Source organism: Chinchilla lanigera, unplaced genomic scaffold (genome assembly GCF_000276665.1).
Source record: "Chinchilla lanigera isolate Chin_1 unplaced genomic scaffold, ChiLan1.0 scaffold00132, whole genome shotgun sequence".
NCBI classification, from domain to species: domain Eukaryota; kingdom Metazoa; phylum Chordata; class Mammalia; order Rodentia; family Chinchillidae; genus Chinchilla; species Chinchilla lanigera.
Window position 1 is genome coordinate 38,346 of NW_004955533.1, and position 22,644 is coordinate 60,989.

Below are 22,644 nucleotides of genomic sequence, written 5' to 3' on the forward strand. Positions count from 1 at the left end.
GGCAAGTGCAAGGTTGTGAGTTCGGTTCCCTATACCGGAAACCAACACCACCCCCCCACCCCGTCGCCAAAAACCAAAAAAAGCCACATTTGTGTTTTCTAACCTTTGTCATGAATGTTTTTCCCCCCAGAATGTTTTCAAGCTTTTACCTCTCCAGGAAGCCCAAATAACAACACTTTTTGTTATTAAGGTAGTCTGTGACCTGTCTTAATTGTCATTGTCAGCAATGGAAAAGGAGCCATCCAGGGCAGATGCTGCCGGTGCCCCAAGGGCACCAACAGTGCTGGTTACAGTGTACTGCTCCGGCTCCATCTTCATCCAGTTTAGGACTCATGGAAGAGCTCAGGAAGTGTGTGGTTATCATATGCAGTCAGAGCCTTTCAATAAAACTCAGAAAAGAAGTACTTTTAGACAGTAGCAAAAGTATTACCTCCCCCCTCCCCCGCCCCGTACCAAGAATTGAACTCATGACCTTGCGCTTGCCAGGCAGGTGCTGTGCCGCTGAGCTAAATCCCCAGCCCCTAGCGAAAGTACTTTTAAAAAGAGGCATAGCTGTTGCATGGACACGTCCTGGAACTCAGAGCCTGCAGGTCACCTCCTGGGAAGGAGCAGGGAGGGCTGATGTGGAGGTGACAGACCATGCTGGTGCTCTCAAAACAGCGTGGTTAGGGAGGAGGAATACAGAGGCAAGTACAGGGTGCAGTCTGCAGAGGAGTAGGAAGCAGAGACGGGAGGCCATGTGGAGAGGCGCGGGCTTTCGGGACTGTCATGGTGTGACCAGACCCTAGCATGTCTCCTCTTCCCTCCCACTCAGGTCTGGGCAGTCAGCCCTGTTCCAGCATCTGGTACCCACAGCTCCCACCCAACCCTCGATGCCTCCTCCAGTCCAAGTTGTGTCTGGTCCTGAACATTTATTGAACAAAACATAGAAAACGTAGTCACTGGAGCAGTATGCACATGTGGAATGGCTCCTCTGGAGAGTATTCTCTGTCCACTGGGGTTGACTGCGTTGAAAACCACAGGTAAGGCACATGGCTGGTGATATGTCTGTGGTGCAGGGACTCCCCCTCCTTGGCACAGGAGTGAAGGTGGAAAGCAAGGGGCTCCTGGGTAGACATCCCCACCTGTCCTCCAAGGCAGGAGGCCAGCTGCTGTCCACCAGCCAGTCACCGCTGGCACCCCAGCTCATACCTGAGGGATGGGGTAGGAGGCACAGGCAGCCAGGCCACACATGTTCTTCCCACGCTCGATGAGGAAGTACCTGAGCAGAGAGGAGTCTGGTGTTGCTGTTTTCACTACAGAACTTCCTAGAATGTTTTGGTGCCCACCGGAACCTGACTCCAGGGGTTGGGGGCCTCCAAATTTATTCATGGAACAGTAACATTGGGCTTAATTTATCATCAGGAAATACGTGATTTAGTGGGTAATTTATTCCTCCTTCTTGGCTACCAAATTGGCTCATTTTCTTATTCTATCCATATACAACTCCAGGATTGTCTGAAGCTCCCTTCCTGATCCCTGTCTAAGCCCTAATATAGCCACTTAATCATGAGTAGGACTCCCTAGTGACAGTAACACTTTCCTTTTCAGATGAGGGTACAGAGTCTGAGAGGAGCCCCACAGTCACATGAATACATGTATACACTCAGTCTCCTCATTCTAGCCTTTTGTTCCCAGAGGAGGAGCTGAGTGGTCAGGAACACATGTATTGCTTGATTTCTCAGCATCAGAACCTTGCTAGACCAACTCAGTTCCAGCAGGGTTCTCAGTGCTGAGCAGTTTCCCAGCAGTGGCTATACATTCTCCTGAGCCAGCTGGCCTCCTGTTCCCTGGAAGGACCTAGGCTTCTCTCTGGGTGGAGGGTGCATGGTCAGGCTCCCCTCTTCTGACCAGCTCCTCCTGGAAGCCATAGTCAGATGCAGGAATGGCCCCCTGGCCACCATGCCCTGGCAGCAACCCCCAGCTCAGCAAGGGACTTGAACTGCTTACCCATCATTTCCCCACTTTGTGCCCCAGGAGTTTTTCACAATCCAGTAGGGTACACCATTGTTTACTCCATACCCAACAGCCAGTACTGCATGGTTCACTTTATCTGGAGTTTTATGACAGGAAGCACTGGAAATAAAAAGATGTTAATAATATAGGATGGAGAAAACATCCAGCCATGGAGGACTTGGAGCCATGTGTCCCCATGGGGTGTGGCACATGGGGGGGCGGGTGAAGGGCTACCCCTTTTGTTCTTGGTACTTTCGGACCCCTGCTGGCATGGGGAGTTTCTGTGGTGCTGGACACCTCTGGTCTCCCTACACTGGGGCACCTTCTGCTGCACACCTGCAGGCTACAGTGTCCACACCACCATGCTGCCCCTGTGTTCACTGTAAAGGTCACCTTGTATTTATGGCACATATGTGGGCTCTCCATAGGGGGCCGTGAACTAGTCTCCCTGAGGAAAGCTCAGGAAATCAGGAGGACACGCTGCAGGGGTCACAGGTGATGATCTGGGTTTGGCATAGGCAAGGTGCCAGGGGTGTTCAGCAGACAGCTCTTTCCTGTCCTTGGAAGGCTTGGCAGTGAACTGATGGAAAAAGTACAGCCTCTGTGCAGCAGGATGGAGGCTGGGCAGTGGGAGTCCCAACCCAGTGGGGTGGGGGCAGGGGACACCACGAGACCACAGACTCTTTCATGCAGCTGGGGTGCAGGCTGCAGGGTGGGACTGGAGGGAACAGGGAGGGTCCCCAGTCTGGCTGGCCCCAGGTTTTGAAGGGTGCTGTGGCTGGAGGCATGCATCTGGAGGTGGCTTTGGCTGCCCACTGCTGGGAAGGGTGCTGAGGACAAGCAGGGAGTCAGAGGAGAGTGCAAGGGTAGCACACAGGGAGGAGGAAAGGTTGGCCAAGGGAGGAGGCTGTGCATAGCAGCCTGAAGGGGGACCCTTAGCAGGCACAGGAATATGGTGAAGGGGGCGGGGGTGCGCAAGCTGAGGTAGCAGAGGCCTGGGCAGCTTTGGAAGCTCTCAGCAAGCAGCCAGGGAGCATCTGAGACCTGGGCAGCAGGCTGAGCCCCTACCTGGGAGAGCACTATCTTGACACGGGGTGCTAGAAAGCAAGGAGACCATGGAGGAATGCTGGGGAGCAGGGGGAGCAGCTAAGGGGCACAGGAAAGAGATACTCTGTTTTTTTTGTGTTTGCTTTGGTTTTTGATTTTTGGAGATACGGTCTTGCTATGTAGTTCATGCTAACCTTGAACTCACGGCATTCTTCCTGCCTCAGCCTCCTGAGTGTTGGGATCATAGGTGTTCACTATCATGCCTGGTTGAGAAAACCTGCATTACAGACCCTGAGGAGGCTGGCTGTGGCTTAGGGGCTTTGTGCTTGGCTGGCATATATGAGGCACTGAGTCAGACCCCAGCATTGCAAAACAACCAAGCCAAAGCTAGCAGCTTTGGTTTCTCCTAAAGAACCCTTTGGGGGATTCTCCAGTACAGGAATCAGGTGTTTGGGAGCGGCTGCTTCTCTTCCCCGCTTTCCATCTTTGGAGATCTGAACATGAGTCCAAATGGGCAACACTATCTGTGTGGCTGAGGCTGTTTTTCTTCTCGCCCCCCCACCCCCGTACCGGGAATCGAACTCACAACCTTGTGCTTGCCAGGTAGGCGCTGTGCCACTGAGCTAAATCCCCAGCCCCCTGTGTAACTGAGGCTGGGCAGCCTCCGGACCTCTCTCCTGTTCTTGGGTGGAGATGGGTACCCAGCGCCAGGGTCATGTGAGGAAGAACTGAAGGACATATGGACTGCCCAACGCAGCAGGTACCAAGAATGGTCTGGCTGGGAGTGGGCAGAGCCCACAGCCCTGGTGCTAGTGTTGGGCCAGCCAGCCCTCCCGCCCACTGCTGCCCCTGGGACTGCTCACCTGGAGTAGATTCCACTTTTATATGACATAAAGTCTTCGGTCACCTCGAAGGCAAAGCTCACAGGGTTGTACAGGGCCACTGCCTCCACCATCGCCTCTTCATCATTCTGTGAAACAACACACAGAGCCTCTGTCACCTCCCATCACACTTTCAAAATCTGGCATGGCCCACGGCCCAGGCAGAGGTCTAGGGCAGTGTAGAAGACAGGGATTAAGCAAGAGCCTAAGACACTGCAGGGGGCTGTCCTTGCCTGACCAGCCGGGCACTGGTTTGCTATTAGAGGGTGTGGGCCGCCTTTTGTTGAGCAACAAGCCCTAGTTCTGCAATGACAAGATCGCAGTTCCACTCCATCCTCCACATCCTAACTTCACGCCCCTGGGCACATTGCTTAAGTCCCTGAGCCTGTTTCCTGCCTATAAAATGAAGATCAGAAAAAAAAAAAAAAAAAAAAAAGAAGATCATAACCGCGCTCACTTCCTAGGGTTATTTTAATCTGCAAGAGTGGCTGGTTCACTCCTGTAAGCACCCCATAAACTTAACCTGTTATTGCTGCCAAGTACCCTCACAGGCTGCAATTAAAAGGCAGTGCTGTCTACAGAGAGATGGCGTGTTTGTGACCTGCAGGTATGTTCCTAAAGTCCCCAACCCCCTCCTTGGCACACGACACACCTGCACACATCTGTGGAGGAGTACTCTCCCTCCCTCCCCACTGCTCTCACACTGCAGTCATGAAGGCCACTCAGACACACTCAAGCCTGGTCTCTTGTCAAAATGCAGGAACAACTGCATCCCCCAAACGCCTGAGGTGAGGTGTGACTATGCAGGTCTTTCTTGAATTGACCACCCTTTCCCCCAACCTGGGCTCTAGAGCAAGGCCAATGGCACAGAACAGAACCAGCCCTGCCCAGCTCATGGGCAGCTACAGGCTGAGATGGCCTTTTGTTGAGAGCCCTCCAGATCTGGGTTGTCTGTGACTGCGGCAGGACCCAGCTCTTCCTGACCAGCACTCACACACCCTGTCTTAGACGTAGTCACGTGCAGGCTGATGCTCTCTTCTTAGCATGGGGACTGTGGCTTGTATTTCATAGATGACAACATGAATGCAGACGGGAACAGACTGGGCGTGCAGAGCCAGCGTCTCCTGCCAGCAGGATTCCCTCTCACTTTTCCCTGCTTCCATCATGGCAAGTGAGTTAGCGGGAACCCTGGCTCCTTAGTCACGGCCTTCTGCCTCCTGGGCCCTGCTCCAGGGTCTCCCCATCACAACACACCCCCTGCCCCAGCCCAGAGAAGGACTCAGCACTTACGAGTGTGATGTTCACAACGTCCTTGACAAATGCAATGGCCTTCTGGGGCTGGAACCTGCAGCGACCATCCTGTTCAGTGCAGCAAAGGCCGTAGGATACAGGTCAGGGATACAGGTCAGGGACACAGGTCAGGGACACAGGTCAGGGACCCCCACCCAAGACAGGGATTTAGTCCCCACGCCATTGACTAGCATGTACTAAGTGGAAACTTTGTGTACCCGGCCTCAGTGACAGGTCATTCCAGACAGAATCTGAGGTACCCTTTAACTACAGGGCTGGGAGTCTGGAGCAGGGGACAGCCTGGTACGCACCAGGCTTGGTGGGAGCCCTGGGAAGAGACTGACAGAAATGAAGCAGCAAGCCTGTGTGGCAGGGAGGCAGGACCCTCAGCCCAGACAGCAGCACTGACCTGGGCAGGTGCAGGAGTCACAGGACTGGAGGGAGGGCAGCCCTGGTATTTGGGAACCAGTGTGAGGCCAGGTCTGAGCACTGAGGGGATGGGATGGAGACAAGGAGGGGATGGAGGACGGTTCTACAGAGCCTTCAGGACTCTGAGTAGAGCAGGCCAGAGTCCCAAAGAAGCCCAGCTCATGTCACAGATGAAGGAGGCCAAAGGCTGAGCCAGGCCAAGGGAGCTATGTGCAAAGGCCTGTGGTGGCCAGCAGGGTGGTCTGGACTGGGCACCTGGAGGCTAACTGGTTCTGAGGGGGCTGGAGCTGTTCTCACTGGGAGGGCAGTGCAGGAGGGGCTGTACGCTTGGGGGAAAGACAAAGGACTTGGGCAGCTTGGGCGTGGGTATGGGAGGGTATCAAGTCAGTGTCAGTCCTTTACATGGACCAGAGGGGACCAGGAGGAAACACTGGGCTGGGTGAGAGGTCCTGAGGAGGGGACCAGGGAGCAAGGGTGACAGAGGCCTCTGATGGGAGAGGGTCTCAGGTGGGCAGAGAAGACAAAGGAAAGGCTTCGAAAACAAGTGCAGGTGATTCTAGCAGGCCCGGTGCGTACTTGGAAGGCTGAGGCAGAAGGACTGAAAATCAAGGCCAGCCCAGGCAATTTAGGAGGCTGTTGTAAAACAAAATAAAGAGCCGAGTGTGGTGATGCACATCTGTAATCCTAGCACTAGGGAGGCTGAGGCAGGAGGCTCAATGTGAGTTCAAGGCCAGTTTACTACATTTTTTCTTTTCTGTCTTTTTGAGACAGAGTCTCACTAAGCAGTTCAGACTGGTGTTGAATTCACTTTGTAGCCCAGGCTGGACTCAAACTCACAATCCTCCTACCTCAGCCTCCCAAGTGCTGGGATTACAGGTGTGTGCTGGCTACTGGACTATATACTGAGACCCTACCTCAAAAGAAAAAGAAGAAAAAGAAAGAGACAGAAAAAGAAAGAAAGAAAGAGTCACTCAGCGGTAGAACAATAGCCTATCATGCATGAGGCCCTGTGTTCAATCTCTAGAGGTGCCAAGAGGACAGAAGCTGAGTGCCAGCAGGACGGGACACAGGGCATGAGGGGAAGCCTGTTGGACACCCTGGTGCAATGGAGAGGAGGCAGTGAGGCTCATAGATTACCTTGCCCTTGTAGGGGTAGGTGTCTTCACCCATGATGCCCTTGTTGTACAGGATGTACTCAAATGCCTGGCTGGGTAGACCCCTGTGGAAAGGGGGCAGCACACATGAGCTCCTGGGCCAGGCTGGCAAGGAGAGGTAGTCCCAGGGGTGGAGAGTGGAGCATGAACGCCGTTTGCTCTGGCCTGGCCTGCTGGGTCTTGTGGGTCTCGGAGCAGCCAGCTGTGTTTCCCTATTTGCCAGATGAGCCATGCATGGATCTGGCATAGAGGAGCCATGGAGGCCCTGTTGTGGGTCTCTCAGGTGGCCAGCAGAATGGGCCCTGCACCAGGCAGGCACTCCACAAATACTAAGGCTGCCTCCCCCTGCTGTGCCAGGTGGGATTTGCTCCTACTTCCTGAGGCTCAAGGGGCTGAGGCCCTTGTCCAGGGTGGTGGGGCTAAGGTAAGGCTCTAGTTCCAGCATCATGAAGTCACCCAGAGCACAAACACCCACTGCCGCTGTCTCTCGCATGTTCTCTCCACAGCTGTGTCACCACCTGATCTACAGCATGCTTGGCATCAGCCCTGGGTTCACAGGAGCAAAGCAATGCTGGGACTGCAGGGTTTGTGTTTTGCAAAAGCTGCCCAGTGGAAGGATACCCACAGTGGGAAGAGAGTGGGGCAAGACGGTGGGTCTGTAGCAACAGATGCTCCTGAGTCCCTGCATGTGCCAGCACAGGTCTCTGCAAAGCTGTGCTGTTTGCTGCTGGAGGAGGAAGAGCCAGGGCAGGTCTGGACCAGAAAGGGCACAGGAGGCTGGAGGGGAACTGAGGCTGAGTCAAGGGCCTGGCTTTATATGTGTTGTGTGCCAAGGAGCAGAACACACCTACAGAAATGTCTCAGAGCGTAGCACGTGTGGAGAATAAGAGGAAATCCCTACTGTCAGAATGGGCTGGCACATGCACATGTCACGCCTCTAGCAAAGGTCCCTCTTAGGGCCAGTGAGCTGGGTCAGCTGGTACCACAGAGACCACATCCAAAGGCCAAGGGCAAGCCCTTCTCTCACCTGGAGAGGTGACATGCCCTGAAGTGATTCTTATACTCCCCAAGGGCCCCTGCTGGCTGGTGAGGTGCTGAGCAGGGCATGGACATCAGGACCAGACAGGCCTGGCTGAGACCCTCCACAAGAGGGAGACCGCCTGGCTCCTCCCAGGCCAGGGTGGGTTATGAATGTGACAGTGATCCATCCATTAAGAGGAAAAGGGCTTCCGGCCCTGCTGGTGGTAGGAAGGACATACCCTTCGCAGCCGTGATTGTTGAAGCCCTGGGCACAGTCCACCAGCTGCTGCTCTGCCTGCAGGAAGAAGCATAGACCCAGTGGGCATGCCTGAGGCCACAAACTCCCTGAGCTTGGCCTGACTGGCAACATGTCAAGGTCGAGAGGATGAGCTCCCCAGGGCTGGGATATCTGTGTGTGTTGTAAGGTGCCAGCTGGCAGGCTGCAGGGGCAGTGGGAGGGCATGCGTGGGCACTGCTTGGTCTGAACACATGGCAGGGATCAAAGGGGCTCCTGGTATGTGCCAGGAGGAGATGACAGGCCTGCCCAAAGACCCTGCCCACTCCTCCTTGACCCTGGCCCTCAGGACCCCATCAGGCTGCCCTCCCCTGCCCTCTTCTCCCAGAGGTGGGGCTAGCATAGTTCCTCAAGGCTCTTCTCCTCAGTCTTGGGGGTCCTGGCTCTTCCCCAAGAAAGGCAACCAAGGTAGCTTGGGAAGGAGAACAGCTCCTGCAGGGCTGCCTCCCAGTGGGCTCTACTGTCTCAACCCCTGCTTGGTGAAGGTCCCAGTTGCCTAACTGAGGAACCTGAGGACTACAAGATCCACGCAGAAGCCAGGCATGGTGGTGCACGCCTATAATCCCAGCACTTGGGAGGCTGACACAGGAGGATTTTGCGAGTTTGAAACTAGCCTAGGCTACAAAGTGAGCTCAGGTCAGCCTGAACTGCATAGGGAGACGCTGTCTCAAAAAGAGAAAAAGAAAAAAAAAAAAAGATCCACCCAGAAAGGTGAGCCCATGGGTTGCCTCTGAAAAAGTCTTTTTCCAGGGTGAGGGTGGGGTTGTAGCTGGGTGGGAGAGCACTTGCCTGGCATACGCGAGGCCTTGGGATAGCCAGCGCGACAGCACAGCTGCTGCAGCCAACACCCTGAGGGGGTCCACTTACCAGAGACAGCATCTTCCCACTAGCGATGGCCACGGCTGACTCCAGAGCCCCTGTGGTGGAAAAGGTCCAGCAACTGCCGCAGGCCCCCTAGAGGCCGAAGAGAGAAGAACTCAGTCCTTGGCCACCATGAGGGGTGCTGCTCCTGGTCCCTCCAGGGCCTCGACAGTTTCTAAGGCCTGGCTCCATCCACCCTGAGGGGCAGGTGTCCCTGTCTGCATTACCGACGTCACAACCCAGGCCCAAGGAGGTGCACTTCTGACTGAAAGGCACCAAGGGCTCCCGGAAGTACCTCCTGTTGGCCAATCCCACAGCCTGCAAAGGACAGGCTCTCCTGACCCCACTCTGTGGTCTCCTTCCTGGCTTTCCTACTCCTGTACCTTTTACTGGCTCCTCTTCTGTTTGATTTTCTAACAGAATGTATCACCAAAGGTGTTTCTAGAAACGTCCCTGACCTTTCTATCACCATTCTCATTCTTTTTTTTTTCCTCTAGTCTTTTTGAGACAGGGTCTCGCTATGCAGTTTAGGCTGAACTTGAGCTCACTTTGTAGCCCAGGTTGGCCTCGAACTTGCAACGAACCTCCTGCCTCAGCCTCCCGAGTGCTGGGTTTACAGGCATGCACCACCACGCCTGGCTCAAAGACCAGTCTCATTCTATTCAGACTCTGAGCCTCAGCCTTGACCTTCATCCAGGACCAGATATTAGACTGACTCCTAGATGAGCCCACCAGACACCCCTGACCTTGGGCTCCGGCTCCTGCCTCTGCACACCTCCCACGATCTCCTGCCTCAGTCACTGCAGCCCAGCTCCCAGGGCAGCACAGGTTCAGGTGCCAGGCACTAGACCAGCCTGCCTAGGGCCAGCCTCCTCCTCTGTAGACAGGAAGATTGCCTGTTACTTAAGCAGCTTCCCAGTAATGAGTTCCACATTGTTCATCACTGCTGTGATTTTTCTTTCAGGCTCATCTTTGTCCCTTTTTGTCTGTCTCCTTGCTTGTCCTGTTTTCCATAGTCTACTCACAAAATGTCTCTTAACTTTCCCTCCGCCTATGTCACGGCCCATGTCTGTCCTCCCAGCTTGTCTCCCTGGAAAGAGCTGTTGTAGCAGCTTCTCCTTGTCTCTTCCTCTCAAATCCTCTCCTTGGTAGGGAGGGCAGAGCTGAGCTGAGCTGAGCTTCAGAGGCGGCTCAGCCAGTTGGGGGAACTGCACTGGCTGTAGGCAGCACAGCAGGACCTGTACTTGGAGCTGAGCCCTGGAGGGGGTCCTGTCACCGCTGCTCCTCTGGGACTCTCACATCTCCCTCTGTAAAGTGAGACACCATACACCCAGTAGACCAGTGACATGCCCCACACCTCCACCTCCAAGAGTGATACCCTATTTGGTTGTGTCTGGTGGTCCAGGATTTGTTGATGGGAGGACTTTGGACACTTGTTGGATCTCCCCTGGCCCAGTGCCGACATTCTCAGAAGCTCTACAATCCAGGTTCACACAAAGGTGCCTTCTTTCTCCCTCACTTCCTGCTGTGGGGAGCTCTGCCTGGACTCCTGGGAGGGCACAAGGCAGGTCCAGAACACAGGGAGTCTGGCAGGACATGCAGCAGCACCACGTGACTTTTTAAAAGTGAAAAATGTTTACCATGGAAAGTTTCTGTGACAAGTCAAGTGTGTCCAAGAAAGAAACTTAACCTTGTAGCCCTGAGACTGAAGAGAGCTACAGCACAGCCACTTGGAGGGAGTGTGTGTGTGTGTGTGTGTGTGTGTGTGTGTGTGTGTTGCTCGCCTTTGCCCTGCATGGACGCTCTACCCCACAGAGAGACCACCTCTAGCATGCCTGGCCCACGCCTGTGGGCACTGCTAGATTTCGCTGAGCTCACAGACTGCCTGGACCCACCCAGGAGAAATAGGTGGCAGATGCAGCTCCAGCCTGGTGCCTGAGGAGTGGACGGGGACAGGGGAAGGCAAGTCATGGGCACTAGCATGGGGTCCTGGCATCCAGTATCTGACTGGCAGGAGAGTGGATCTGCAGGGAAGACCTAGAAGTCACAGAGAAATAAACGCAGGGTGTGGGGCCCCGCCAGGGGAGGAGGGGAGGGAGTCAGCGCTGGTGCTGGCCCGTAAGAGCCACCTTTCATGCTCTAGAGGGGCTCACGCAGCAGTGAGCTCCTGACAGACCCAGCAGGTCCAGCAGATGGAGAAAGCTGGAACTCTGGTGAGGGAAAGGCAGAGCCAAGGCAGTGCTGTTGTGGTTCTTTTGGGTTCTGGCCTGTGCCGGTGTGGCTATTTGGAAGGGAAAGGCTAGAAACTTCCACACATACCTGATTTTTCACCGCGGAGACAAACTTTCCTTTTTTCCGCCAGTCTACAGAGGTTGGGTAGGGACCAGTACCCCGAAAGTAGTTACTTTTGGTGGCTGAGCAATTCTGGAACAACCAAATACATTATTTTCAGGAAAGAAACTAAAACAACTTCCCTCCCCAGCTTTTTAGTCAAAAGACATGTAATTAAAATGGAATCATTAAGAGTGAAAGAGAAAGACTACGGTCAGGTACCAAAACTATCGCTTCGGACTACAGGTCCCAAGAGCTGCATGCTTCAGAGCCCAGACTGCAAGATTCAGAAAAGGGTAGCCAGATTCAGCAATAGAAATACCGTTCTCATTAAATTTGAATTTCAGGTAATGAGATTCAAATCTTGTGTCATAAGTAGGCTAAAAATTATGTTATTTATTTGAAATCCAACTTTGACTGGGCATCTGTTTTATCTGGTAAGCTACGCCAGAGGTTCAGAATACTAAGGCCCAAGACCCAGATGGAGGCCACAGGGAGACAGCTCTCTTGCTTCCCTGAAGAGATGGAGACACACGTCTCTGGCTGGGGACAGGACTGATTTTAACTAGAAGCAGGACAACCCTCAGAGTTATCCCAAAGGTCTCAGTGAAAAGATCCAGATCTGTTTGCAGTGAACTACCTGAGGCTCTGACCAAAGATATTTGCGTTTTATTTCAGCAAAACTCATGTCTGAAAATTGATTCAGTGCCACTGAAAAAGAGAAGGGGTAAGAAAAGCAGAGACATTACTGAGCGAAATCTGGTGTTTACCTAGGTTCTACTATAGCCCCTGCAATTTGGCTCCTTATATTTTTAAATGTAATTTGGTTTGACAAACCAAGGCAAGCACTTCCTGTACTTCAGAGCTGCCTGGGGAGCTTTGCAATGCTACAGATGTTGGGGATTGAGAGAGGCACCCAGGGATGCCCAATGTAGCTGGTCTGGGTGGGGTTTGGACACCCAGTGTTTCAGACCCCCTGCTGCTGTGTCTGAGGGATGCCCAGGTAAAGGACTGCTACACCTGTGCAGGTGCCCTCTCCAGGCCACATCTGTTCTTTACAGTGGCTAGGGGTGGGGTGGGCAGCAGTGTCACCTTCACTGACAGACAGCCCATGCTCTCTGTGCCCAAGACACACACTGGGACTGGGCAGAAGTGACATTTGAACTTTGGCCTCCCTTCCTTCCTACTGCCCCTGGTACCAGTTTAGCTAAACTGCCACCACTTCTCGATCCTCAGCCCCAGCTCAGCATGGAGCTGGACTAGAGGCGGCCCCCTTGGAGGCTGTGTGAGACACAGCTCAGAGCCATCCAGACGCAGGACGGAGCATGTGCACTGGAAAGGAGCAGAGGCTTCACTAGAGCCTCCTGTGCACGTCACAGCCACCCTGAGGGGTCCCAGCACTGTCCCCTTTATAAGCTTGCACCCCATGAACTGTAACAACAGAGCCACAGTCCAGCATCAGCCAGGCACATGAGTCCCGGCCTCTGCTCCACACCCAGACGTTTTAAGCAGCCCTCCTCTTTCCAGATCTGCACTGCTCCCACCCCTGCCCAGGCAGCCAGGAGGAGCGGTGCCCCATGTACTTTTAAATGTGTGGTTCCCCTTGTTGTGGGCATTGATCTTCTTCCAGTTTTGGGCAAAAATCTGCTGCCTGTGGTGGTACTCCTTCACACTGTATTCTTTCTGGTGCTAAAACAAAACACATCAGCAACAGATCAAGGAAACAGAATGCAGCGCCCTCGGGGAAAAGTCCTTTGTTTTCTGGGAAGAGATGGAAGTTTCCTTGGTGCCATGGTGCTCAGGACAAGTCTGTGTCAGCAGCTGGGATGCTGCCCTGGGTCCCCACTATAAAATCAAGACATCACAAACAACTTTGGGCCTCCAGCACCCATGGCCAGCTGCCCAAAAGCAAGGCCTTGTGAAGACAGCTGCCCTGTGCGGGTCCCCAGAAGCCATGTGGTGCCAAGCCACCTCCATGGGGAAGACGACCACCTTCAAAGGTTCCCACGGTAATGCTTCTGCAGCCGTGAGGCAAGGTGCTCTGAATATGAAACAGGAAGGATTCCAAGGCTGCATCCGTCTGTCTGGGGCCGCCGTTTGGAATGAATTTTATTTAACTGTATCTTTCTTAGTGTTTGGCCAATTTGAAGCCAGGAAAGACCTCTGGTAGGTCAAAACTGGAAAATCCCTCTTTAGAGTCTCAAATCTAGTACAGTTTGTTTGTACAACAGGAAACTTTTCAAAATAAAAAACCTCAGAAAGAAGAAGTTGGGCACTGACCTGCACCATCCATGACTTAAATTGAAACTTCTCTGTAACAAGGAAAAAAAAAAAAAATTAGATCTGGGTGCCTCACGGTAGAGTTTCCAACCAGTAAGACAGTTTAGAGCTGATTTACATTCTAGAAAACTAGGCTAAATTTAAAACACCAAAGATGTTATCTAAGGCTAACTCAAATTCTTTTTGCTTTGGTACTCTAAACTAATTCTGAAAAACTATCTTTTTTTTGGTGCCAGCAACTGAACCTAGGGCTCCAGTATGCTGAGCATGTTTCTGCCACTATGCTGTACCCCCTAACCCCAGTAATACACTTTTTAGCTATGGCATCAGAAGTTGGGATGGGGTTTTCCTCAATGGGGACACAAAAAATACTTCTGGAAATGTTCTGCTTCAGCAGGGTGCTGGTTCTACAAGTGTACTTGCCATGGTGAAAATTCATTCAAGTGCATACTCTTAAAAAATATCTTCTTTATTTGTACAAAATATTATAATCTCAACAGTCGTCAGTCATTGATAAGCAAACTTTTCATTTAATAAGTTAACAGTGTCAAACTACACTGCACTACCTGTCAAATCCCCAGTGCTCAGCTGAGGCAAAGAGGTGCCTGGCACACTGAAAGGAAAGAGAAAAAGGCTAAGGAAAGCCAGCAGACACTTTAGAAGCAGTTTAAGGGGATGGATGGGCTAAGGGTCTGATTCCTGAGCACCATCAGATTTTTCTCAATATTCAAAGGAGTTTCACAAAATCATTTTTAAGACATTAGAACTAAGGAACAAAGAACCTGCACTTTGGGACATTAAACAGGTCAAAGTTGCTAGATTTGCTGATGAAGTGAAGAGGAAGGAAAAGTGGGAAAGGGAAGCAGAGCAGAGGCAGAAAAGAAATAGAAAGTAAGCAGAGGGAAAAAGGTTGTGCTTATATGAAGTAAAGCCTGGAACTGTCAAGAATAAAAATGAGGGGCTGGGGATTTAGCTCAGTGGCAAAAGCACCTGCCTGGCAAGCGCAAGGTCGTGAGTTCGATTCCCGGTACCGGAGAAAAAACAAAAACCAAAAACCAAAAAACAAAACAAAACAAAACAAAAAAAAGAATAAAAATGAAAAATCATAGCCACAAGTCTGGGAGACGAACATAATTAGAGAGAGTCTAGGATTTTACATCTTCCAGGAGGCGACAATAAACCCTAAATCTGCATAGTGGCAGGGGTGGAGAACACTAAGATGAAGCCATCTGTTTTGTAAAACACCCTTGTTTGTTTGATGACTTCCAATCTACACTGCTAATTTAAGAGCAGATGGCGCCAGAGCACAGCTACACAGCCGGCCAGGTGCCTGTACCACACAGAAGGGCCACCGGCAGTAGGTTCCGAGGAAACAGGACTCAGTTAATGTTGCTGTCAGGTGAAGAAACCATAGAACAGACTTTTTAAAAAACAATTCTGAGGGAGTGCTGAGCTACACACCCAGCCTTTTTTATCTTTTTAAAATTCTGGGTGGGGAGCAGGTTGGCAGGGTTAGAGTGTGTATGTAATGATTTGTGCCATTTTGTACAATAGTTCAATAAGATTTGCACTAAAAACCTAGAATAAAGGGAAGCAGAGTCTGGAAACTGACTCCCTGCACACTGCCTCCTCGGCTCGCTGCCGTAGCGCGCTCTGGTTTCTCTTCCTGCTCTGCAAGTAGAGTGCTGACTGTTTTCTTGGGAAGAAATTGCTCGCTTCTCTCCCCACATGTCCCAGGTGGGGCTTCAGGGGATCCCAAGCCCTTCAGGTGGGCTTCAGAGAGCGCAGACCTCTATCAGGACCAGAGTGTGCAGACGGACGGAGGTCAGGACCCGGGTCTGTGCTCTGGGATTTCCTAAGAAACAGGCCAGTGAGAAAACCCCAGGCAGAGCTACTTCTCAGGAAGGAAAAAGGGAGGACCCGGAAGCCGGGCCAGCAGGATCCTTGGGTCACATGCCTCCCCTCACAGCCCCAGGCTGGCCCCATCAGGATGGAGCTCATTATGCAAGAACCTGCCTCTCTGACCCCAGCTGCTAATGCCTTTTTGAAGGGTCCACAGCAGAGCTGAGAAGCCACAGCCTGGCCTCCTCCTGTCCTGCCCAGGAGCTTAAATAACTTGCTACATTTTTAACTGCTTGAGGGCAGGAATAGTAGTGATATTTTGTAGCACCTGAAAATCACTACATTTCAGTATCCACAAATAATGTTATGGTACCCACACAGCAGAGCTCACCCATTCACACACAGACTGCGGCTGCTTCTGCTGCCCCAAAACACCAAAGTCAGCAGCTGAGGTAGGACCTGGGGCTGCCAATCTGGAGGTCTGCTAGTAACTGCGAGTTCAGGCAGCTTTCTGCACTGCCCTCACCAAAGCACCGCTGGGCTCCCCAAGGGCCAGGCTCGCCAGGCTGCATCCGGGAGGAATGGGACAAGAACCTGCCTCTGTGACCTTTGCCTGTCCCATCCCAAGTTGGTCCTTGGCTTCTCTTCAGTGCAGGGTGCCTCTTGCCTGCGGTCCTTTAGGGCTGAGACCGGGCCCAGCACAGGAGGGGACGGCGGGGGAAGCCGGCGGCGCAGGCGACCTGACCTAGGTGCACCTCCCGCCCGTCCAGCCTCAGGGCAGACCGCTGCGAGCGCTGTCCGACACCGGGGACCCCCGCCCAGGCCCACGGCCTGGAATGGAAGAGGTGGCCATGGCTCTGCAAGGGGCCACCCCAGCGGGGACAGAGGGCTGCAGGAGTCGCTGGGCAAGAAACATGCCGCCCTGAGTCCCTCAGGACCACCCAGTCTCCGAACCCCGTGTCCCCCGGGCCTGTACCTAAGGAGCTCAACTTCAGCGCGGCGGCGGCTCGGCCCGAGGACACCAGCTGCCAGGCCCCGGCGCAGAGCAGACACAGCGCGGCCCTCATCGCGGCGGCTCCGTCTCTGCCTCTCCGGGAGGCGCCCCGGGCGGCTGGGGTGGTTGGGGCGGGGCAGCCGGCGCTGACCCCTCCCTCCCCCGCCCTCCAGCCTGACAGCCCCGCCTCGGCCTCCGGGTTGACCACATCCCTCTTGGCCTGGAGGAAGGAGACCACTGCCTGCCAGCAGACTTTGGTCTTTGGGGAGGCAGTGACAGCAGGACCAGGTACGGGGCCATTTATATACTTTGCAAACCTGCGGGAAGGAGATGCCAGGATATGAGGGTCCGACTGTGAGGCTAACAAGACCCATTTTTAGAGTCTGGCTTCATGTTCGGGACAGAACAGTCTCTGAGGCCTGCTAACGTGCAGGGAAGTAGGTCGGGCTGGTGGGTGCTGCCCTAGGGCTTCCCGGGGTCCTGCACCTTACTCACGGGTAGCAGTGCCCCCTTGCTGCCCAGTGCCAGCAATCTGAGCCCTCTCCTGGCTGCTGAGTGAATGATTCCAGCTCAGGAGAAGCTCCATTCCCGACGAATCTGGGTGCTTTCCCAGGCTGGTGATGAAGACAGTCTGAATCAGCGGCACCGTCCCTCCACAGGTGGCCGCATCTGGGGATCACAGGAGGTGCCCAGCACCTTGTCATGGGGTGGTTTACGGTCTATGATTCTGCCCAACTGCAAGCTAACAATGTAAGGGAAGCAAGGCTCAGCTGTGGAGTTCAGTGGGTTCTGTGTGTTCAATGCATTCTTTATTGATTTTGTTTTGTTTTTTGAGACAGGGTCTTGTTATGTAAGCCCAGGCTGGCCTCAAACTCCTGGGGATTCTCCTGCCTCAGCCTCCCGAGTGCTGGGATTATAGGCGTGCGCCACCAGGCCAGCTCAATGCATTCTTTTTGTTTGTTTGTTTGTTTGGGTACTGGGAATCAAACTCAGGATCTTGTGCTTGCCAGGCAGATGCCTGTGCCGCTGAGCTATACCCCCGGCCCCTCGATGCATTCTTACCTTGTAATATTTCACCCTGTGAGAGGTGTGCTGGGATCTGGCCCCACTATTAGTGAGGAGAAGCTATGTTTCCAGGTAAAGCAGGTCTTGGTCATGAATCCACCTTTTTCTGGACATCCTCCTGGGTGTGACCTTCCCCTGTGCTTTCAGGCAGGGGCCTCAAAAGTGACTCTGTGGTTATTGTTGGGACAGTCACTGGCCTCAGGGTGAAGTTGTCTTCCTTCCATTTTGCCCACCAGAGGAGCTGGAAATGCTGTGTCCCTTACAGTCGTGGCCACCTGGGCACTTGTTAGACCGTAGCCCTAGAGCTGGCCCTGTGTGCAGTCCTTAGGGCCCTTCCTTCATGGGCTGTGCTGGGGACTGAGGCCCTGAGTGGTGAAGTGTGCGGGACAGGGCACCGGCCTGGTCAGCTGGCATCAATGTGTGTTTCCACTGCTGCCATAGATCCCTGTGTGACCTAAGCAAGTGCTTTGCTCTTAGTGAGCCCTAATTTTTTTCATCTGTAAAAGAAGTGTATGTCTGCTTTCCTTCACAGCTACAGGTAAGTAAATGCCTGTGGCAGGGACCTTAGTGTGACCCTGGAGTTGTGACTCACCCCAAATGCCAGCTTCCCTGACACTCATTTTGTGCTCTGTCCTTGTCTACCCACCCATCTGGCTCGGCGAGACAGGGCCTGTGGTGGTGGTGGAATCTGTAGGCTCCTGTCTCCTGCTTATGCAGGCACTGGCTACAAACAGCTGTGAAGGGACCTTGCACTGCAATTAAGATCTAAAGCCGATGGCACTAAGTCAGGATTATTTTGGGCTCCGGGTAATCACATGCACCCTCAAAAGCAGAAGAAAGGAGAGGAGTCAGAGGGCAGAGAGTGAGGCAGAGGATGAGGAGGTGGGGCGGGCGGGGAGGCAGAGCCCAGAGTCACAAGAACCTTACCCACCACAGCTGGCTTTGAAGGGGGCATGAGCTAAGGGGTGGCCTCTGGGAGCTGAGAATAGCAACCACAGACACTGGGACCATGGTCTTGTGACTGCAAGAAGCTGAAACTACCAGGCACTGAGTGAGCTTAGAAGCAGGTGCACCTCCAGAGCTTGTGTTCCAGGCATGAGGCTGTCCATGGCTTCAGGCCCTTGTCCTGTTAGGACAGCTGGACAGAGCCAACCAATGAGTGTAACAGTTTCATGTAGTGAAAATTGCTGGGCGTGGTGGTGCACACCTGTAATCCCAGCACTTGGGAGGCTGAGGCAGGAGGATTGTTGTGAGTTCAAGACCAGCCTGGGTTACAAAGTGAGCTCAAGGCCAGCCTGAACTGCAAAGTGAGACCTTGTCTCAAAAAGATAAACAAAAACAAAACAAAACACGTGTTGAAAATAAAAGAAGGAAAGAATTGAAAAGAGAGAAAAGAAGAACTGTAAGTGAAAAGAAGAAGAGAGAAAATACACCCTGCACACAGGAGGGGGTAACTGGAAGTGTAAGAAGACAGTGACCACAAGGACTGTCTGTTGCTATCTTTTTTTAAAGTTTTTTTTTTTTTTGAGACAGGGTCTTCCTATACAGTCCAGGGTGGCCTTGAACTCATTTTGTAGCCAGGCTGGCCTTAAACTTGCAGATCCTTCTGTCTCAGCCTCCTGAGTGCTGGAATTACAGGTGTGTGCCACCACACCCAGTCCCAAATCGCTGTCTTTTGCAGCCCTGTTTTGATGTCAGAGCTGGGTACTGGAAACAGTGATTTGATTGTTCTCCCTGACTGACAGGTCACACCCTACTGTCCAGCCTCCTTTCTGGTAGGTTGAACCCTATTTTCCAGCCTTCTTACCACGCCCTAATCTGTCTGTGAGGAAGCCATGATCTCTGGCTGGCATGTGACTTTGCTCTGTAGGCCTCCAGCAAAGGAACCAGTCCAGTCCAAAGGGACCTTGGACCCACTGAGTTGCTGTGGAATAGTTGTATGCTGTTCTAAGCCTCTGTATTTGTGGTGATGGTTATGCAGCAGCAGATCTGCGCTCCAGGTAAAAGCTCGGCTGGCAGTGGTTCTGGTGACAGATCTGGGTGGTCTAAGGGCCTGGTACACTGGAGGCCAAAAGGCTGAACATCAGACTTGCTTCCAGGTGCAGGGATGTGTTGACCCCTGCTCCGAATGCCTGCATTTGTTAATCGTTACTCTCTCCCCACTGTGTGGATGAGGTATTTAAGCATTTTAGGTTCACAACTTATTTGAGGTAGAATTCAAACCCCGGGCCAAATGAAGCCAGCGTTCTGCCCCACAAATTATCAGTTTGCCCCAAAGGATCAGAGGGCTGAAAATGAGCTCTGAGGCCTGGGACCTTTCCACTCCACCAGGCCTGGATTTCTGGGGCTCAAGAGGGGTCAGGTCCAGCCGCCTATGCTTGGATTCCGTAGCTGCCTACTGCCCGCCTGCAGGATGCCTCCTCCAACTGGTAGTCCACCACCCCACATCCAGTTATCCTTTTTTTAAACTCAGAGCAAAACTTTATTTTCATACATGAAACAAAACAAAAAACGCATCAGTTACAAAAGTATTAAAATATAAAATAGTGACAAAATTTATACTACAAAATTTACAAGACCTATATACAGAAAACTAGAAAATGTTACAGAGAAATTAAAAATTTCAAGAAACATTTTAAGGTGAAACACACTGGAAGACAATTTTTTTTGAAAATCCAAAAGACTTGAAATCATTAAAACCATTCAGAGTTTTTTGTGTTGGTACCAGGACTCGAACTCAGGACATTGTGCTTGCCAGCCAGGCACTTGTGCCACTGAACTACATCCCTGGCTAAAACTATTTTGAACAGGGAGAAAAAACTTTGGAAGGCTAGCATGGTATTGTTTCCAGAATTAACATATATGTAAAATAATTTATTTACTCTTTCAGCTTCTCACACCAGGGAGACAATACAATGCCTGCACATGAATCTGATTTATTTCTAATGGATATGGACTCAAGTTGTATCCATTTATCTATGAAAGCCTCCAGTTTATCCTTCTTTATGGCTGAGTAGTACTCCACTATATAAAAAGACCACATCTTTTTTTTTTCAGCAGATATAAACATAATTTTATTTAGAAAGCTGTTCAAATGCAAGAAAATTCTGGTTCCATTTGTATGAACTATCAAAAACTTAGGGACAGAATGCTCTGTCATCTCAAATCATGTTTTGTTTGTTTTTTGGTGGGGTTCTGGTACCGGGAATCGAACTCATGACCTCATGCTTGCCAGGCAGGTGCTGTGCCACTTAGCTAAATCCCCAGCCCTCAGATCATGTTTTGGATGACAGCTTTTCAACACAGGATACACACAAAATCAAGGGGAAGTACCTGAAATGCTTCTCTAGTCCATACATCCTTGAATAATCTCGTAATAAGTTTCTTCAGCCACTGACAGTGTGGAAAGAAAGTCTTTCCTGTAGTGTTCTAAGAAGTCATTGGCGGCAGCGGCAGTGGCAGCAGCACTACTTCCAGGACCTACAGAATCCCGGAGCCATTGCCAGGCAAGTGAACATGGAGGCTGCAAGGTAATGAATTGTCTCAAGTTAGTTGGACTCCATCGGTGTTTTTAAGGAAGCAATTTCAGTGTCAATTTTATTACTGGTCTCTGAAATAACACTTTTGATTTGGGTGTCCTTTCTGGTAAACTCTGTGGTTGCTTCCATAAGTTGCTTTTCTTGATCTGTAAACATATCTGTTACTCTGCTCCTTTCTAGGTTGATGTACAGTTTATTATCTGCTCTAATTTGGCTGGTTTCATGTATCAGTTGCTGTTTCACATGATCTAATTCAATTTTCATTTTCACATTCTCTGCACTCAGATTTGCAAACTCACTTTTCTTCTAGGATGACCATATCTTTCCTGATAGAATCCAAATGAGCCATTAGCTGTTGAACAGTTATTTCCTGTTGCACTTGCGTGACCATCTCCTTATAGATAGTGTCCAGGCTGACATTTGATAAAGTGGTTCATGCTGATACAATTGTTTCTGCTTGTGGTTTGTCAAATTCATGAGTTCTAAATCCCGAACCAGTGCATGGGTATCAAAAGTTAATTTTCTTTGTTCTAAAGGTGTTATGTCCGCTGACTTCCTCTCATATCCTTCCTCGCTTGTGGTGGTCAAGAAATCTCTCCGCAGGGCCGGTGAGAATCGCCCACACGGAGTTGAAACCCAGTGGCCCCGGCTGCCGTCAGAGCACAAGAGGTGCCACGCCCCATACCACATCTTTTTTATCCATTCTTTGGTTGATGGCATTTGGGTTGTTTCCAAGATTTAGCTGTGACAAACTGTGCTGCTATAGACATGGGTGCACATACATTGCTGTGGTACGGTGTTTTTATTCTTCTGGGAAGATGCCCAGAAGAATTGCTGGGTCTGTCCTTCCTAGGACAAGTCCACTGTTCCATGCTCTGCCTTCTTCTCCCAACTCTACCCTCTCTCCACTGTTAGCCATAGACCTCTGTCTTTTGGGTCACTTCACCATAGAAAGCTGGGTCCGTGACCAGTTTTGTTTCTGAATGCAATAACAGTGCATCACAGCTGCTCTCTACATGGATGTTTTCTGATGCAGCATTTCATTAAGTTGCCCAGGCTGGCCTCAAACTCACAATCCTCTTACCTTAGTCTGCCAGGTGCTAGGATTATAGCTATGTGTGCCACCCTGTACCTGGGAATATTTGTTATTTATTGCTCACAGGGTCTTGGGAAGCTTCTTATAGACACATACATACTTGCTTTCCAGATGAAACTGAGGCAGAAAGAAAGACAGACAGACTTAGGCCTGTTGACAGGTGGTGGACTGCTCCCATGTCTCAAAGCTATTTTGCATAGTAGGTACATGTTGGGTTAGGTAAATGGTTGGGTGGTGGCTTCCGTGGGGCTGCATATATGGATGAATGAACAGAAGCAGGGATGAATGGGTAAATGAAGAAATAGCTTTATGGTAGAATAACTAAATGGATGATCAGATGGATGAGTGGATGGATGGATGAGATGATGGATGGGCGGATTAGATGGATGGGTGGAAGAGTGGGTGGGTGGGTGGATGGATGGACAATGGAGAGGCAGATTAGATGGATTGGTGGAAGGGTGGGTGGATGGATAGATGGATGGGTGGACGATGGAGGGGCAGATTAGATGGATTGGTGGAAGGGTG

The 22,644-nt window shown here is 51.7% G+C and overlaps 1 protein-coding gene and 1 pseudogene across 2 annotated transcripts; both read right to left on the reverse strand.

Moving 5' to 3' along the window:
* Nucleotides 1–891: 891 nt before the first annotated feature.
* On the reverse strand, nt 892–16,536 carry Ctsh (cathepsin H). Of its 2 annotated transcripts, XM_005410376.2 has the most exons (12): nt 16,402–16,535; nt 13,584–13,615; nt 12,887–12,992; nt 11,944–12,014; nt 11,292–11,396; nt 8,979–9,065; nt 8,056–8,111; nt 6,780–6,861; nt 5,214–5,282; nt 3,906–4,012; nt 1,990–2,115; nt 892–1,261 (listed from the first exon to the last, which is right to left on the reverse strand). In XM_005410376.2, exons 1-12 carry the CDS (start codon nt 16,490–16,492, stop codon nt 1,186–1,188), a joined length of 1,008 nt encoding a protein of 335 aa, XP_005410433.1. In that variant the 5' UTR covers nt 16,493–16,535; the 3' UTR covers nt 892–1,185. The 2 variants fall into 2 exon arrangements, with proteins under 2 accessions (XP_005410433.1, XP_013363141.1); XM_013507687.1 differs by lacking the exons at nt 11,944–12,014; nt 12,887–12,992 and having other exon boundaries at nt 16,402–16,536.
* A 4,227-nt stretch (nt 16,537–20,763) lies between these two features.
* LOC102013537 lies at nt 20,764–21,781 on the reverse strand (annotated as a pseudogene).
* Nucleotides 21,782–22,644: the final 863 nt, after the last annotated feature.

What these genes read in the sequence shown, in the direction of transcription:
- Ctsh (XM_005410376.2), bottom strand. Translation starts at nt 16,492, where the DNA reads ATGAGGGCCGCGCTGTGTCTGCTCTGCGCCGGGGCCTGGCAGCTGGTG. An exon ending in ATCTTTGGTCAGAGCCTCAG is followed by an intron (nt 11,397 to 11,943) that starts GTAGTTCACTGC and finishes TGGTTGTTCCAG; the next exon opens with AATTGCTCAGCCACCAAAAG. An exon ending in CCTACCCCTACAAGGGCAAG is followed by an intron (nt 5,283 to 6,779) that starts GTAATCTATGAG and finishes TGCACTGAACAG; the next exon opens with GATGGTCGCTGCAGGTTCCA.